This window comes from Ciconia boyciana, chromosome 3 (assembly GCF_034638445.1).
Source record: "Ciconia boyciana chromosome 3, ASM3463844v1, whole genome shotgun sequence".
NCBI classification, from domain to species: domain Eukaryota; kingdom Metazoa; phylum Chordata; class Aves; order Ciconiiformes; family Ciconiidae; genus Ciconia; species Ciconia boyciana.
This window is the reverse complement of record NC_132936.1, coordinates 101,496,376-101,511,809: the sequence shown is the minus strand read 5'-3', so window position 1 is coordinate 101,511,809 and position 15,434 is coordinate 101,496,376. Positions and strand designations below refer to the sequence as shown.

General features: G+C 38.1%; 1 protein-coding gene across 4 annotated transcripts in view; it reads left to right on the top strand.

The window, feature by feature from the left end:
* The window catches only part of EML4 (EMAP like 4), a 167,736-nt gene that overhangs the window by 101,984 nt on the left and 50,318 nt on the right, over positions 1–15,434 (top strand). For all 4 annotated transcript variants that reach the window (XM_072856814.1, XM_072856812.1, XM_072856815.1 and 1 more), the window contains 5 exons: positions 1,411–1,540; positions 7,216–7,389; positions 9,513–9,641; positions 12,787–12,812; positions 13,269–13,301. In XM_072856814.1, coding sequence (XP_072712915.1) covers positions 1,411–1,540; positions 7,216–7,389; positions 9,513–9,641; positions 12,787–12,812; positions 13,269–13,301 — 492 coding nt within the window. The remainder of the gene's footprint in view (positions 1–1,410; positions 1,541–7,215; positions 7,390–9,512; positions 9,642–12,786; positions 12,813–13,268; positions 13,302–15,434) is intronic.

Sequence of the window (15,434 nt, the reverse complement as noted above, 5' to 3'; positions counted from 1 at the left end):
ATCGCATATCTGTGTGGGTTTGCCCTCAGTGTGCAGAGCAGCCGATTCTCCCCGACTGCTTTTTTACTCCTCACTTTTATCTTCAATGTATGGCCTCATGCCTTATCTATCTCGCACTATTCCAAGCCTGCCATGAACACAGACCTGTTATTTTCCTGTCAGTCGTGTCCTTTGTGCTTGTTGCTGAAGTCAGAGTGGCTGGACATCATGACCCCATAGATGCAGTAACAACTTGCTGTTTGTGAAATGGGGATGTGGCACAGAGATGGGGTCAAAAGTGACTGCTGATTTTTGGATGCTTAATGTGAGATTAGCCCAGGGATTTTTTCAGGGCATGCAATGCTTCAGAGGGGAAAAGCACAAACTTAGCACTCGAGGGGAGGAGGGGGCAGAACTCTTTTCCGAATAAGACCTTAGAAATAAGACAGGCACACAAAAAAGGAGAGAGACACAATTAGTGGGAAAGGGTGAAATGTCAGATTTGAGTAAAATGCCTTGTATTTCACTGACGGTCTGTGGCCAAGGCAGGTCTGGGAGCTGATTGCCAGGATAGCTTTCAGCTCTTTAAATAGAAGAGCCTTTGCTCCCCCCCCCTCCCCTTCCTTGCAGTCCCCTCCCACATTCACTGCATAGTTTCAAACTTCTGCAATGAGTGAAGTGGGCATCTGACAGACAACAGCCTTCTTCACATATACAGTCATGATTCATCCCTGGAGGGAGTCTGTAATGTTCACTGGATGTGGCAGATGTTCTACAGAGTAAACTATATCGGAAACTTAATAACTATACCATAGTGCATACACTCAAAGGTCGACATGTTTTTAAGATGGAAGGAGCAGCAGAAAACAAGCTGAAAAACTTGATTTTTGAATCCTTAGAATCACAACCCTTAAATAACTTAATAATTCTTTCACTATAGAGAGGGTTTCAGTCTATGACATCTTTGAACTTTAGGAAAAAAAACAAATTGAAAGCAACAAACCTCATGTGGTATTATCTGAGCTATGATGGTTTTGAACAACAGAGTTGAAATAATCAGATCTGCTGTCCCACAGCTGTTGGAGCTACCAGCTTCCCAAGGCTAGCTGTAATCTATAATTCTCCTGTGGATCACAACTGGAAAGAGATATGGCATGTCACTGAATTAAAGTATTTGCTGGCAGCATGGCAGTAGAGAAGCTGACCCCCATCAGAGCATATTTTTGCCTTAGTGTCCCAGGTCTTCCATCTCCAGCTGCCTAGGTTAAGGCTTTCATGAATGTATGTCGCTGGATATAGGCTAGATGGTTGTCCTGAATGCTGGGGCTGCTGCCATCAGATACCAGGTCCACATCTGAGAGCTTTTGTTTTTTCAGATGGATCTTTGGATACAGCTGTAAAACCTTGTGTTCTTCAATATTTTTTTTCTAGGTCAGCCAAGCCTTCGAGAAGCAATCTCGATGTCCTGTATAACTAATGGGAGTACAGGAAGCAGGAAAACAAGCCACAGTTCCTCTGTTTCTGTTGCCAGAAAAGAAACTCTTTCATCTGCTGCAAAAAGGTACTGAATTGTTATTAAAATTGAAATTACATGGGGGGGACGGGACGGGACGACACAAACCGAGGAAGAGTTTGATTTTTTGCCTCTGCATGACCCTCAGCAGAGCTTCCTGAAGTCTAGTAAGGCACAAATAAACTTTGGAGATGTATCATGTTGTTGGGCTGCTTACAGCAGGGTTCTAAAAAGAATTCATAAATGGAGAGTATTTCTATAGCATATAGTGTCCAAAATGCATTCTCATGAAGGGACAGAATGGGCAAATGTATTTCCAATACAAATGGAAAATTTTTCCTTCTGGTATTCATCTACATCTTTTTTTTTTTTTTTTTCAAGGAAATTAAAGGACAAAACTGACTCCATTGTCTGGAGTGTAAATGGTAGGCAATAGCAAAATAGCTATGAAACAATAGTGAATTGTGTAAGATGAAAGTTTACATTTTTGTGTAGAAAATCTTAACCCAAAATATGGCTACTTAGTCTTTATGAAGAATATCTCTATCAGATCTGAAATGTGTAGAAATAACAGTGCTTGAGTATTTGTAAGTTAAATGAGCCTAGCGCCAAACAATAGCTTTTTTCCCTCCATGTAATGGTTTCAGCTGCATACAGTAAACAAAGTATTTGTATAACTACTTTCTTCTGTGGGTCTGTTAGATAGTGATTACATGGCTTCTTTAATCAATACGTTTTGCACCTATTCCTATTTGTTGGGAAGAACAGCCTGCCAGATACAGCCACAGGACAGAGAATACCCTAATGTATAACTGTGGTAAATAATGCGAACAAATTCTTGGCCTCTGTAGAGTACTCTGGTAACTCCAGTGGCTAGTTTATCTTCTAGTGTGGATAAATACTCTGCTATACAACAAGACAGGGAAATTATATACTTCAGGGAGTAAAAATGCTGTATGCAAATATGCAAATATAAACTGTATGAGAACAAACCAGAAGAAGCTTTAATGCCCTTTGGAATTTGGAAGGCAAGGGTAATGCCCCGCTCTTCGCTCTTCTCCATTGTGTAGCATTACATATCTTTCTTTTTTTTTAATCCTTATGTTTACTTTTCAACAATAAATCAGAAACTGATCACTGTATGTCTCTATCTGCTAGTGTGACAGGCACTGGGACAAAATACATTCCTGCAGGAAGGTATTTCTTAGTTAGCACTTTTCCATTAATCTTACCCCTGTGGCTCTTGGCACTTTGATGAGAGCCAGTCCGGTTCCCGTGGTGTTCAGCTTGCATTTGCGCTGAATCACCTTCTTGATTCATTGGCTGCTCAACACTTGACTACAGAAGAAGAGCAGAGTGGAGTGGCCAGCATCCCTTTCATCTGAGTTAAGGTCTTTAAAAGGAGACCTGAATAGGCCAAAAGAGGAAAGACTGAATATGCAGAGGGCAGCTCTCCCCAGGCACCCAAATAACGGTCCAGGGGAGGTTTTGGTGCTTCCAATGCATCTGAAGATAATGACTCCCTTCTTCAAGGCTTGTTTTAGGAAGGCTTAAGTCCCTTCTTTAGTTACCTTTTCAGCAGTTCCTTTCACTCTCCTGTCTTTATACACTTCCATGAAATTTGTTTGGTATTTGGAAGAAAATAGACTTGGCCTTTTGTAAAAGTACCAGCTCAAGAAAGGTGAAAGAAAATGTCAAATCTCAGGCTTTGTGGTTGTTTTTTTAACAGCAGCAAAACTGTTCAGTACCAAATAGTGTTCCTAGTAGGAGACATAAGTGAATGTCAACAGTCATCCCATTTCCTTAAAGTTAGGGTAGACATGTCTATTTCTAACATTCTTGTCATGACTGAAAAGGAGGGAGGCCAAAGGAGAATATCAGCTGGTCATGGGATGCTTCACCCCAAATTGTCCAGGCTTTTCTTCAGGCTGGTGGTTGAACTGGTGCAGCAGGTGGACATGATCATCTGTTGATGTAGAATTACACTTTAGTTACCAAACAGCCCCCACAACCTGCCTATAGCTTTTCATGTTCTAAGTATATGTAGCCATACATCTAGTCACAAATAACAGAAGACCTGCTTCTGTCCAAACTGTTACTGTTGTTGAAATTTAGTGTCTGTATTTTGTGCAGTCTTAATATTTTACATTTCTGGGGCTCTGGCCTCTGTAGACGTGCTGTCTATGAGAATTTCTTCTGTTTCATTTCCTGGACTGTTTAATCCTTGTTCCACCAACTTGAACACTGAGATCATGGAGATGATCTGATGGCTCAGTAGCTACACAGCAGCAGCACGTCTCATTTCAACAAAGGTATGCTGAAATATCAGCTGTTGCTAAAACCAGAACCCAGGAATGTACCATGAATAACAGGTAGATGATGTCCCATTGACAGAGATGAAGTCACATACACGTTGGGAAAATTTCAGCCCTGTAGTCTGGTACTGACTTGTGAAACACTTTAGAACAAAACACGTGCTGGATACCTTGTGTTATCACTAGAGTTGGAAAGAGGTTTGTACTTTGTAGTGCAGATGACTATCACAAAGGCCTGCTTGATCATTTTCCTTAGGACTAAACACTCTTCTGAAAACGGTTTCTGGTAAGAATAGTCTTCGTGTTTCAGAATGACCACCCTCCGTGGTAGTTGCCAATGTGTTGTGGTCCAAAGGATGAAACACTGTGTTAAGTGAAATTAGAGAATCTGCAAAATTAGGACAGATAGTAATAGATCTCAACTACTCACATGTAGACCGAATAAATGTCTCATCAAGTTGGGATTTGGAAAGAATTTTTGGATGCATTAAATGACTGCTTCCCAGAATAACTAGTCTTTAGAAACCCACAAGAAAAGGTGCTGTTCTTGATTTGGTTTCAGTTGTTGCAGAAGACCTAGTTCAAGAGGTATTAGTGGGAGAGCCGCTCTGTAATAGCAGTCATAATACAATTAAGATGAAGATTTTAGCAGGACAGAGCAAACCAAATAAATTCAGCACAAAGATATTCAATACCAAGTCTGCCACATATCTACATAATTTACTTTCACATTAAAATGGCAGTCAAAAAAAGAAGCCCACTTGCAACCTGGTGGTAGATAAAAGTACTGTGTTGGAACCCAAGGTATACCTTGTGCTGCAACTCAGAGAAACCAGAGTGGTCTAGTGACTCTCATGGCCCAACAGAGAAGTTAAGGAGTGAATCTAATGGCAAAGGTGTGAAATGGATAGTCCACAGCTGACAAGCTCGGTGAAGCCATTGAAGAGATTGCCACACTGAACCTGTGGTTTCTAGGAGATGGATCAGATGAGCTAAATGAGTTTGGGTAAGAACACAGAAAATATGAGACCGAATTGATAAGTTAGATAATATACTGCTGTCAGTAGGTGACATTCACCTGGGCGTGCTGGAGGAACACAGAGGTGAATTGCAGGATTGCTGGTGTGTCATTGTAAACGGGATATTACAAAAAGCATGGGGAAAGGGACTGCAGGTAATAACCTCACTGATGAGCTCTTTCATTCCACCATCAGAGACAGAACATGGTGCCAGGTGAGCCATTGTTCTGACCAAGTAGGACCATTCTTTGTAGGCTTGCAAGCTGGAGTTACAGAAGTCATTACGTTTGTGTATTCTCTCTCCTCCTTCGTCCCTTATCTCTTTTACTATTATTAGACTATTTTGAAATCCCCAAGTAGAGGGAAAGGGAAGATTGGAAGCATGTCTTCCTGAAAGATGATTTATTTAAAAAAAAAAAAAAAAAAAGAGGTCTGTCCTAGTAGATGGGCTTCATTGTGAGAAATCCTGCGTTTGTGGGAGAATGAATGCAGAGGTCTATGTGTGTACCTGTTGGAAGAGGAACAGAGAGACTCTTGTTTTCTTTAGAGACAAGGGATTCTGAGAATTTATTTCACTATACTGCATTTCACTATACTGCATTTCAGACTGTGAAAAGATTATGATTGTGTAGTGTGCTTTTGCATCCAGCAATGCAAGCTAAGTCTTCTGGTTTAAAAATAAAAATATATATATATATAATTGTTATGCTTCTAGTTAATTAAGGACTTCTGGCTATAAATTATTAACCAAAACCCCACAGTTCTTCAAGCTTTGTTCTCTATGATGACATATATGCCTTCAAGAAATGTGAAAACTCTTTCTGTTTTGTTTTCATCTGTTTTTCGGAAAAGAAAATGTAACTTTGATGGATTATATTGACATCTTTAACTAGTTAATATGGTTTACAGAAGAAATCCTGAGTGATCCTTACAAATGTATTTTGTGTTTTATATTATTTTTTATGCTTTTACCTGTACTTCAATGCTTCTTTGGAAGCATTTAGAGAAGTTGAACTCATAAACGTTGAGGGCTTTGTCTCGGTGGTAGGTGATATACTCTGATTGAAATAACAAATGAAACAAAAGAGGGTCCTATGAATGTTGTATTAAAATTGGGGGCCCATTTTTATTCATTTATTTTGAATATTGTTGTACTGTTTTATATTGTTTAGTGGGGAAAGGTAAATGGAGACACAAATAATCAAGGCTATACAAGGGTTTGGGGGTTGAATTGGTGTGAGGGAATAGAAATCTGGATTTTCCCCTTCAGAAAGATACCATTTATTTTTTAATTTGCAGGTTATTTTGAACCTAGGAGAAAAATCTTTCTATTTCCTTTTTAGCCAGTGTTTGTATCTTGCTTTGTTTGTTCACTGAGAAATTTATCTTGGAAGATTTTTTTTTTAATCGTAAAAAAAAATAGGCCGTGTACTACAGAATAATCTTCTCTTTTAGGTCCTGCTATTGTTTGTGTGATTCAGTATATTGCAAAGCATGCTATTTTATAAAGAGCCTTTTAACTGATCTTTCTATTTACTTAGTGGGCCTTTGGTTAGGTTCTTAATGAATTTAAGGTTGTTAATGACATGTGTTTAAAGCTGTTTCAAATGTTAACCTAATAAGTACAGCACTATGAAAATAAAGATGTATTCTTAGCTGTCGTTTACTGAAGGTATTAGAGAAGTGGCAGGACAGTCTGATGTTAGTCAACTACAGATCAAAACAGCAATGAGTTTTCAGGGATGATTTCCTTTGAACTCTGGTGCAGTCAGGGGAGCCAAGGGACCAGCAACAGCATTTCACTCTTTCGGTGACAGCGCAAAGATAAGCGGTACCACGCACGTCCAGAAATACAGAGGGAGATGTATAGTTTTCATGGTGGGCTTAAGCTAATCGGAGATAGTGCAAGTCACACTCCTGCCTTTCACTTGCACTGAGCCTTGGCTGGCAGCATGGTAAGGTAGTCAGTGAGCTGAACCAGAGGATGATTTTTTTCTGAGGAACGGCAGACTTGTGGTGCATCAACTTGTGTCAGCTTTGAATGCTGCAGAAGCACCCGTGAATGAAGGACATACTCAAATCAAAGTTGTATTCATTTTAGAGTCAGAGTAAACTTAGTACAACTACGCAGTAAAAATAAGTAAATAATCTTCCATGACTCCTTCACCTTTTATTTTTGGAGCTTGTGAATAAATCTTATTTTAGCAAAACGCTAACCTGAAGAGGGTGAGCAAATAATCAAAGCGTTCTTTCAGTGATTATATATAGTAAGTTGTTACATGCTTCTCCCATCTTTTCACAGAGGGCATTTTCTCCCACCTTTTTAATTTATTTGCTTGTCTCTTTTTTTTTTTTTTTTTTCCCCCCTATGTTATACTTTATTTTACAGCGGTACAGAAAAAAAGAAGGAAAAACCTCCAGGACAGAAAGAAAAAAAAGAGGAATCTCATTCTAATGATCAAAGTCCACAAACTCAAGCATCACCTTCTCCCCAGCCCTCCTCACAGACTCTCCAAACACACAGGCAAACTCAAGAAAGCAAGAGTTCTGCTCCAGCTAAAAGGTTTTCACAGTACCACAGTACAGAACTAGAAAATGATTGTAATGATACTGAGTTCGTATTTGACAACAAGTCATGTGAAATAGTTCCAGTCTCATGATCAAGTTAATAAATGTTTGATTTTTTTTTTTTTGTGCTAGAGAAGATGCATTCAACATGCATTGCAACAGACCAAATATGTAAAAATGCAATTTTTCTTTGAGTAGATTTTTAAGATTACAAAGGTTTGTTTTTTTTTCTCTGTGATTGAAATCCTAATATGGTAGATTACCTCTAATCAGTCATTCTTCTAAAATATTTAACGATGACTCTGACTTGATCCTCTCAAAATACACTTCGTAGGTTTTGTCTGGCATAGCTGAATTGTGGAGTGTATTTTGCACATGGCCATTTACTACATCTCGTAACAGCATTTGTTAAATACTAGTATCATTGCAACTCTTCCTTCATGAGTTTTTCTTCTCAAATTACTTTATAAAGTGACTGCAGTTTGGATTTTTTTTGCAGCCCTTCCCTTTTCAATTCCTGCTGGGTTGAAGGGTGGTTCATTTTACTTTTATTCTGATTCTTGACATGAATGAATTTCTGGTTTTACCAGTCATAGAACTGCTTGACTTGAGTGAATGTAAAAGTTTATTTAGGATTGCCTCTAAGTTCCCACTCATTTTAGTGGGAATTAGGCACAGAAAAAATGGTACTTTTTTTTTAAAAAAAGACTTTTTCTAGTTAAGGAAATGGATTTTAAGATTTGGGTGATTCTTTCTGAGTTTCAAAACTATGCAGATCACTCTGTGGTTTCTTTTTTTTCTTTTTTCGGTTCATTGTCACCTTATTGTTTTGCAAGGAATGAAATTTTCTTTTACTGTTTGGCATTTAGGAGACTGAAACAAGCTCTTAAAGAAATGAAATTTATTCTTCTGAAATTTACTGTAGTTCACAAGATTATGTTGTCTTGCATTGCTCAAATTCACAGCTCTAATAAATATTTAAACTTTCACTTGACTGATGCATGTTATAACACTCCATAAAGGCTCTGTCTCCATGTCTTGCGCAAACTCTTAAGTTGTCTGAAGCCGAACTTGTGGCCTGTTCTTCTGCCTGGTATCTCACTGTAAAGATGTTTGTCTGAAGTCTCGCTTACTAATCTTTTGCAGTGTGGGGAAAAAAATAAATGCCTTTTTTAGTCTCCTAATGGTTTAACTTGGTTTGATTAACTTGTTTGTCACAGGACCTTTCAGCCTCTTGAGGTGCTGAGGAAGGAGTTTGCCATTTTTAAGGTTGCAGTTCAAGACTTACTCCTGCAAAAAGCATTTCTGACGGGATGAAGTATAATACTGTCAGCAGGACATATGCAGACTCTAAATCAGCTGGTTGAAGAATAATTTGAGCTAGAGCACTTTTGAACATGTTTTCCATGATTAAGAAGTGCGTGAAACTAACGAACTAGTGACTGCGAAACTTGCAGGTTCCTGTTAGTGTAAATTGGCTACAATAAGATTGCTGAAAAATTATATCAGAATTCATGGATTTAATCGTCTGTATTATTCGGCCAAACCTAACTTGCCTTATTCAGGCAAGAAGTTTGCAGACATTTGTTTCGGAAAGATTAAAGCCATTAATGTGGTTTAGAATGTGCTATCTGCAAAACAGCCATATGAAACTGTAATCTGATAGAACTGTTCTGCCTCAGAAATCAGTATGTTAAAGCTGGTGAACAGTTAATCAGGGAAAAAAATTCTACTTTTCTTTGTTACATTCTTAAGGGGTTTTTTTAATATAATTTATTCTTTAAGGCTAATATACTGTAGCCTCATTTTCTTCCACTTTTGTAATTCATTAGCAATATAGTAATGGAGTATAGACTTATTTTGTTCAAGTATTTATGTAAGAGCATTTGGAAGTGGAAAGGAATGGATAAAACATTTGGCAACTGTCTTGCTCAATTGTTTTCATTCATCCAGTTAGAACTTTTTGACTAATCTTTTTTCCCTGTTTCATGCTTCAGCTTGAAGGAAGACCTAGCTCTGCTTTTGTCTCCTGCTGCTTGATCTGTCCATTGCATACCAGTTCCAGTTATTGTTATGTTATTATCTTATCATTTTAAAATATATTTTTGTTTCTTCTAGCATAAAGAAATCCTTGACTGCTGAAAAACCTCACAGTGCTTGGGAGAGTTCAGATGACAGTCGTAACAAGCTGCTGAGAGTAGCATCAACATCTAAATTAATATCAAAAGTGGCAAAGAATGCAGACAAGTATGTATCAGTTTGGTACATAAAAGCAAGTGAATTTTAGAGTCAAAATATTATGACATTGCATAATTTTAGTGAACTTATTTATGTATATGCTAAGATCATTTGCATCTTTGTTTTTACCAGGAGTAATTACTTGCATAACCTGCCAGTGTGGTGTCCCAGGTGCCTGTGGAATCTTAAAATTATTATAAAATGTGAATGAAGGATTTGGGTGTAAATATATTTTAATGTGCCCATTTGGGTTAGCAGAATTATGCACTATGAGTTAAGATTTTTGGCTTAATGCCACTGTTGTGAAGCTTCCAACCAGTTTTTTCTTAATTAAAACTGATTTGAAAATCCAAGTGTATTTCCTTTAAGTTAATTTACTGGATTTGACATCGTATGTGTGTTTCTAAAGTAGACTGTAGTAATAAGAATATACTTTTATGATTTCAGGTAGGTGTCTCAAATTAACTGTTTAACAGGTTCCTGATTGCAGATTCTAGGTAATAGGCAGGGATCTTCTTTTCAGCTTCACCTTCAGTAGGTGATGTGCTGTAGCCCATCATTCCTCTCGTGCTCTTCTTCAGCAGCAGGTTTTCTCAGTTTGTGGCCTCCAGTGGAGGCCTCACCGGGGATGAATAGCACAGAGCAGTTACTTCTCCCACTCCTGTCAGCACAGGGACAAGAGTTTGCTTTTTCCTGTAACTCCACATTGTTGACCCCTGTTGTGGCCCACTTCTTGTCCTCAGTACTCTTTGCCAATTGGGCTTCCCACTTTGTATTCACACACTTAGTTTCTTTTTTTTACTTTGTTGAAATTTTGCTGAATTTGTTGAAATTGTTGTGTTGACTTTCTGACTGACCCCTCTCCTGTTTGCTGAGATCCCCCCGGTGTGCTGGCAGCTTTTCCGAGCTTGATGTCGTCTGCAGATTTCATACATCTGCTCGTTAATCTTCATTCAAATAGCCATTAACTGCTCCGAGGCAGAACTACTTCAAGACCCCTCCCACTATGACAAATAAAACTCTTCAGACCTTTCAGAGTAATTTCCAGTCTTTTTATGATCGTGTCTGTAGTGCTTTCCTTAGCTTGCATATAAGACTGTCGAATACATACTTATAGTCAAGAGCAGTGCAAGTGCATTCCTACTTTCCTAGGACTGGGAAGAACAAAACCATCTTAAATTAATCTTGGGTGTGGATATCGGCACATTTACTAAAAGCTTTATGCTTAGCCTGAAGAGTTCTGCAGAGCAGTGAAGTGCTGTGTATGAGGGATTATGGGTTACATATTTTGAAAGTATTTCTTTTCCTTTTATAATTGGTTTTCACTGTTGGAATTTAAAAGCCCTTTGGCAATGTAGATTATAGCAGGGTACTGATAGATAATATTCTGGAATGAAAAAATCCTCTGTCTTCATTTGTACTGATCAAGTTTCTTTTCTTGGTTTTTGTTATGCTACTAAAGTATCTTTTACAATGTGGTATATACTTCAAATTTGTTAATAATAAAAAATAAATTTTACTTTTATTGACATTCTGTATATTGGTTCAGGCATGGTCAAAATAGAGGTATCTTGTTTCATTTTCCTGTGATTCTACTGATTTTCTAAAAGACTTTAAATGCTGCCCTCCTTCAGTCTCTAATGTAGAAAAAAAATCAGGTATCTAACAACAGAGTGGACAAGGAAAGATTAGGATTAATTATTGTTAGAGAAAGTTGTCTGTTCATAACTTGAAGCTGTTGTATCTTAACATATCTGGCAAAAAACAAAGCTTCAGACATTATCAATTGTAGACTATCATCTGATTGAAGACTGGGTGGTGTATTGTTTGTGTACCTTGTTCTTATGCTCAGGTTTATAATAAAAGCACTATTTGCATTCAAGAGCACATATTAATACTAATTTCTTACTCACATCCTGTGTGCCCAGTTTCTAAAAGAATTGGTTGGTATTGTGCAAAGGCCTATTGTTATATTGCATTTATCATTCCCAATTAAGAAATGTTGGCCTAATCTGCCTGAAGTTACCCGAGTCTTGTGCAAGGGAACAGAATTCAGCCCCTAATGTGGGCCCCAGGACAGAAATGTTTTACATATGCTTTGCGCTACCAGCCCAGGATATGAACTTGGTTTAGTAAGCTCGGTGTTAAAGCCAGCACTGAGCTGTAAATCAGTCTGATAAAGCCATAAGAAGTAAGAGGGTTCCAATGGCAGCCCATCATTCAGTGTTTTTCAGGCAAGACTGGGAATCCAGTTTTAATTTTTCATTTGGCAGTGTGGTGAAGGGTGAATCTACCAATAGCCAGGGATGACTTTCCTCATGCATATGCTTGACCCTTTGTCACTGTTACAAAAATTTGACCTCCATCCAGCTAAAAATACTGGATGCCACTCATACCTTCCTGCTGAATTTCAAATGAATTCAAGAGGGGTTTTTTTATGCAATACATTCTCCCGTCGAGGAGCGTTATTCCGGTAAGAAGTAGCTCTGATGCTGGAAATTAGTATTTCTTCCCTCTTCACAAAAAAGGATCGAGGTTTTCTGTCAGTAGTTCATTCCTGGTTCCGGCGAGGAGAGATGTCTCAACTGCACTGCTTTGAAGACTTTGTGTTGTACATCCAGTAATGCTGCATGGATCCGGTTTAAATGAAACTGCAACTTGCTTACATTTAATCCATGTGTCCAACAGGGTTAATTCCTAGAAAAATTTGTGTTGCTGTGTGCTGACAGCTTATTTGGACAGGTGTTAAATGCTTTGCATGCAGGCCTGAGGGTGTTTGGCAGCTTAAAACATTTGGTTATTACAACTTTGCTCTCTCAAAATGGAATTTTCCGTGCACAAGGAATATGGCCTCCATAATTTATTTTTAAAAGCTTTTTTTATTTTGTTGTTATCACAGTAATTCTTAGGAACCCTTGCCATAGGGCCAAAGACTTCAAGTTACTTGCAAGATACAGTGGACTGCGTAAAATAATACATGGGTAAAAATGCACTACAGTGACCAAGATTATTTATTTAGCATCCTATACTACAGTTACACTGTACACAGAATCTGATGAGATTGCCAAATGCAATAATGTGTAAGAACTAGATGGTATTGGCTTGATAAGCATTTTACATATTATTAACGATATTATTTTGAATTTTTCCCCAGGCACAAAGATGTCATTGTCAGCCAAGGTAAATAAAAACATTTATTTTTAAATACTGGATGAAGCTGAAAAGATTTGCTTTTCACTGAATAGTATTTCCTGTAAATAAATACATTGGGACATATACTTATGAAACAGGGATATAGAGCTACAATAGCATTAATAATTACTCCAAGAATTCATCTGGCCAAATGTTACTCAAGACCTGTATGAGGATATTTGAAATTATGGAGAAATGCCTCATCAAATTGGATCTTTAGGAAGGACAGAAATTTTTGGTGGGTGGTGGGAGGATTTATTTTACTTTTGTGAAACAAAACCCCTTTTTTGATTATTTTCTTCTCTGTGGGTATGTGCATAAATAGAGAGAGGTTATGAAAACAAAAATCTAAAGTTTTGGCCTATGTGCTAGTCTTCATCCAAGCAGGTGTGAGTGAGACTTTAGGAATAGTTTTAAGATGTTTTATTTCTGTCCCATAACCAGCAAAAATGTCAACTCGTGAAAAAAACAGCCAAGGTAAGAATTAAGCTACGCCCTTTGGTTGCTTTCTAATTTAGCGCTTTCATGAATCTTTTATTTGGCTTTTCATCATCAAAGAGCATCAGTGCATGATCTCTTAAAAACTTTGAGCATTTAAATAAATATTTCAACTTTCTTATTATGGAAATATATATGCATATGTGCATTGCAGTCTATGTGGGGGTTATTTGGGGGTAGTCTAAAATAAATTACTACACACATAATTTCCTCAGAGAGGAATGTGTGTTCAAATATGGTTCTAGAAGTCTTGCATTGTTGCCTAAGATATCAGAATATTAAGAACTGCCAACTAAAAGATTTGTTTTATCTCAGCTTTCTGTCTTGCCAATATTACAACATCTACATGCTGATTAGACAAGAACAGAGACTGAAGGTTTTAATATAGTCTCCTAAAATGAAAAATGAGTCTCTTCTGAAGTGTATGTCTTTGCACCGATGAATCTTGCATTCTGTGGCTACCTGCTGCTGCTGGCTTGTTCAGACAGGAAAAGGAGCCGTCTATCTGAACGTGGTGGAACGCAACAACAAAAGAAATCCACTTCTTGTGTCACAAAACTACTCTGCTTTGATGTCCTGCAAACTGTACTGAAGCATGCAGTTTCAAAACTGAAGCATGTAACCCAAGTGCATGCTGTACACAACATATATCTATGTACAGAATTTCTGTCTCATGCTTTCTTGCTGCTAATTAACAAATTGTAGTCTCCAAATTCTGTGCTGTAAGCAAGCTTACTTTATACTCAGTATGATTACTTTTGGTCTCCTTTGGGTTTTCTTTCAAAAAGAAAAAAAACACTCAAATTTTTTGGAAGTTAATATATTAATTGTTGTAATGAAAGCAAATCAACTTGAATCCAATTGCTTTATCTTTTTCTAATTCATAGAGAAATTACAGATTTAAAAATATTCTAAATTGATGCTTACCAAAAGCATCCTTCAAAGACAAGAGGGGTGATAGAGGGTGCATAAACGTCAGGAACAAAGAAGAAATGTTTCTTTATGCCAGGTTGCTTAACACCAGCTGTGGAACAGTATGTATGTGCAGCAATGGTTGCTGTAAAAAGAAAACTAATCAGTAGTGTCCAGACCAGCTGCAGTTTAGCTTTGCAAGAATTAAAACTGTTATATTAAAAATACCCCTTCTGCCAAACACAGCTTTTCACAAAACCAAGTTGCATACAGCTAAAATACCTTCGATACTAATTCTTTCCCTACAGTATGCTTCTACAATTCTATGTGTTCTGCCAAGAATGGGCCATCCTTCAGTTCTCTCATCCTCCTGGCTGTAACTTACGTGGCCTCAGTGTGTACCCTGCTATCTATTGTGTTACTCTGGAGATGATGTGAGCTTTCACTGAATGATGAACGGGTACCTTCCATGTGTGTTATGCCATTGTCTGTTCAGAGCCCAACTGGAGTGAAAGAGAAATATGATGCAGATTACAGTGGCCCCACTTATATGGAAGATGGAGAGAAAGTCTTGTCATAGAAAATGCATTTACTAACATTTTGAACACGTGTAGTGGAAAAACGTCATCCTGCCTTTAACATGGATGAAGTTGCGATTAGCAGGATTCATCCTCCAAAGATTTTTTTTTTTTTTTTTTATGGACCAATGAGTATTTTTTGACAGCTTTTAGAGTATGTGTCTGTGTGTGTGTAAGGCTGTGTTAGGTTTGGTGTTGTGTTTACTGCCACAGAAGTAAACACCCATTAGTTACTGTAGTTGCAGAGGGTCCCCCCATCCTTTCCAGTATAAGCTTAGCAACACTCAGCCAATTCTCTGTAGTGCAACGTCCTGTTCAGGGCAGGTGACTTTAGCCTGTTTTGTTCTTGATAGTTGCCACATAAATAAACCAATTTCCAGTTGGCACCTTGACGCAACCAGTCAGAAAGTTGAAGAGTTGCACAGACAGTTCACGTGGTTTGTGGAGGTAAATCCTGTGCAGCTGGACAGAGTTGTCTTGGGCAGGGTGGGATGAAGGGTAGCCGTTGCTCAAGCCGTTGTGCAGGACCTTCCTGTTCTGCATCCCAAAGGCAAGAAAAGTTACAGCTGCTTTAATACTCCTTTGTGGCTTGCCAGCCTTTGCCTCTAGAGGTGAGCAGTCT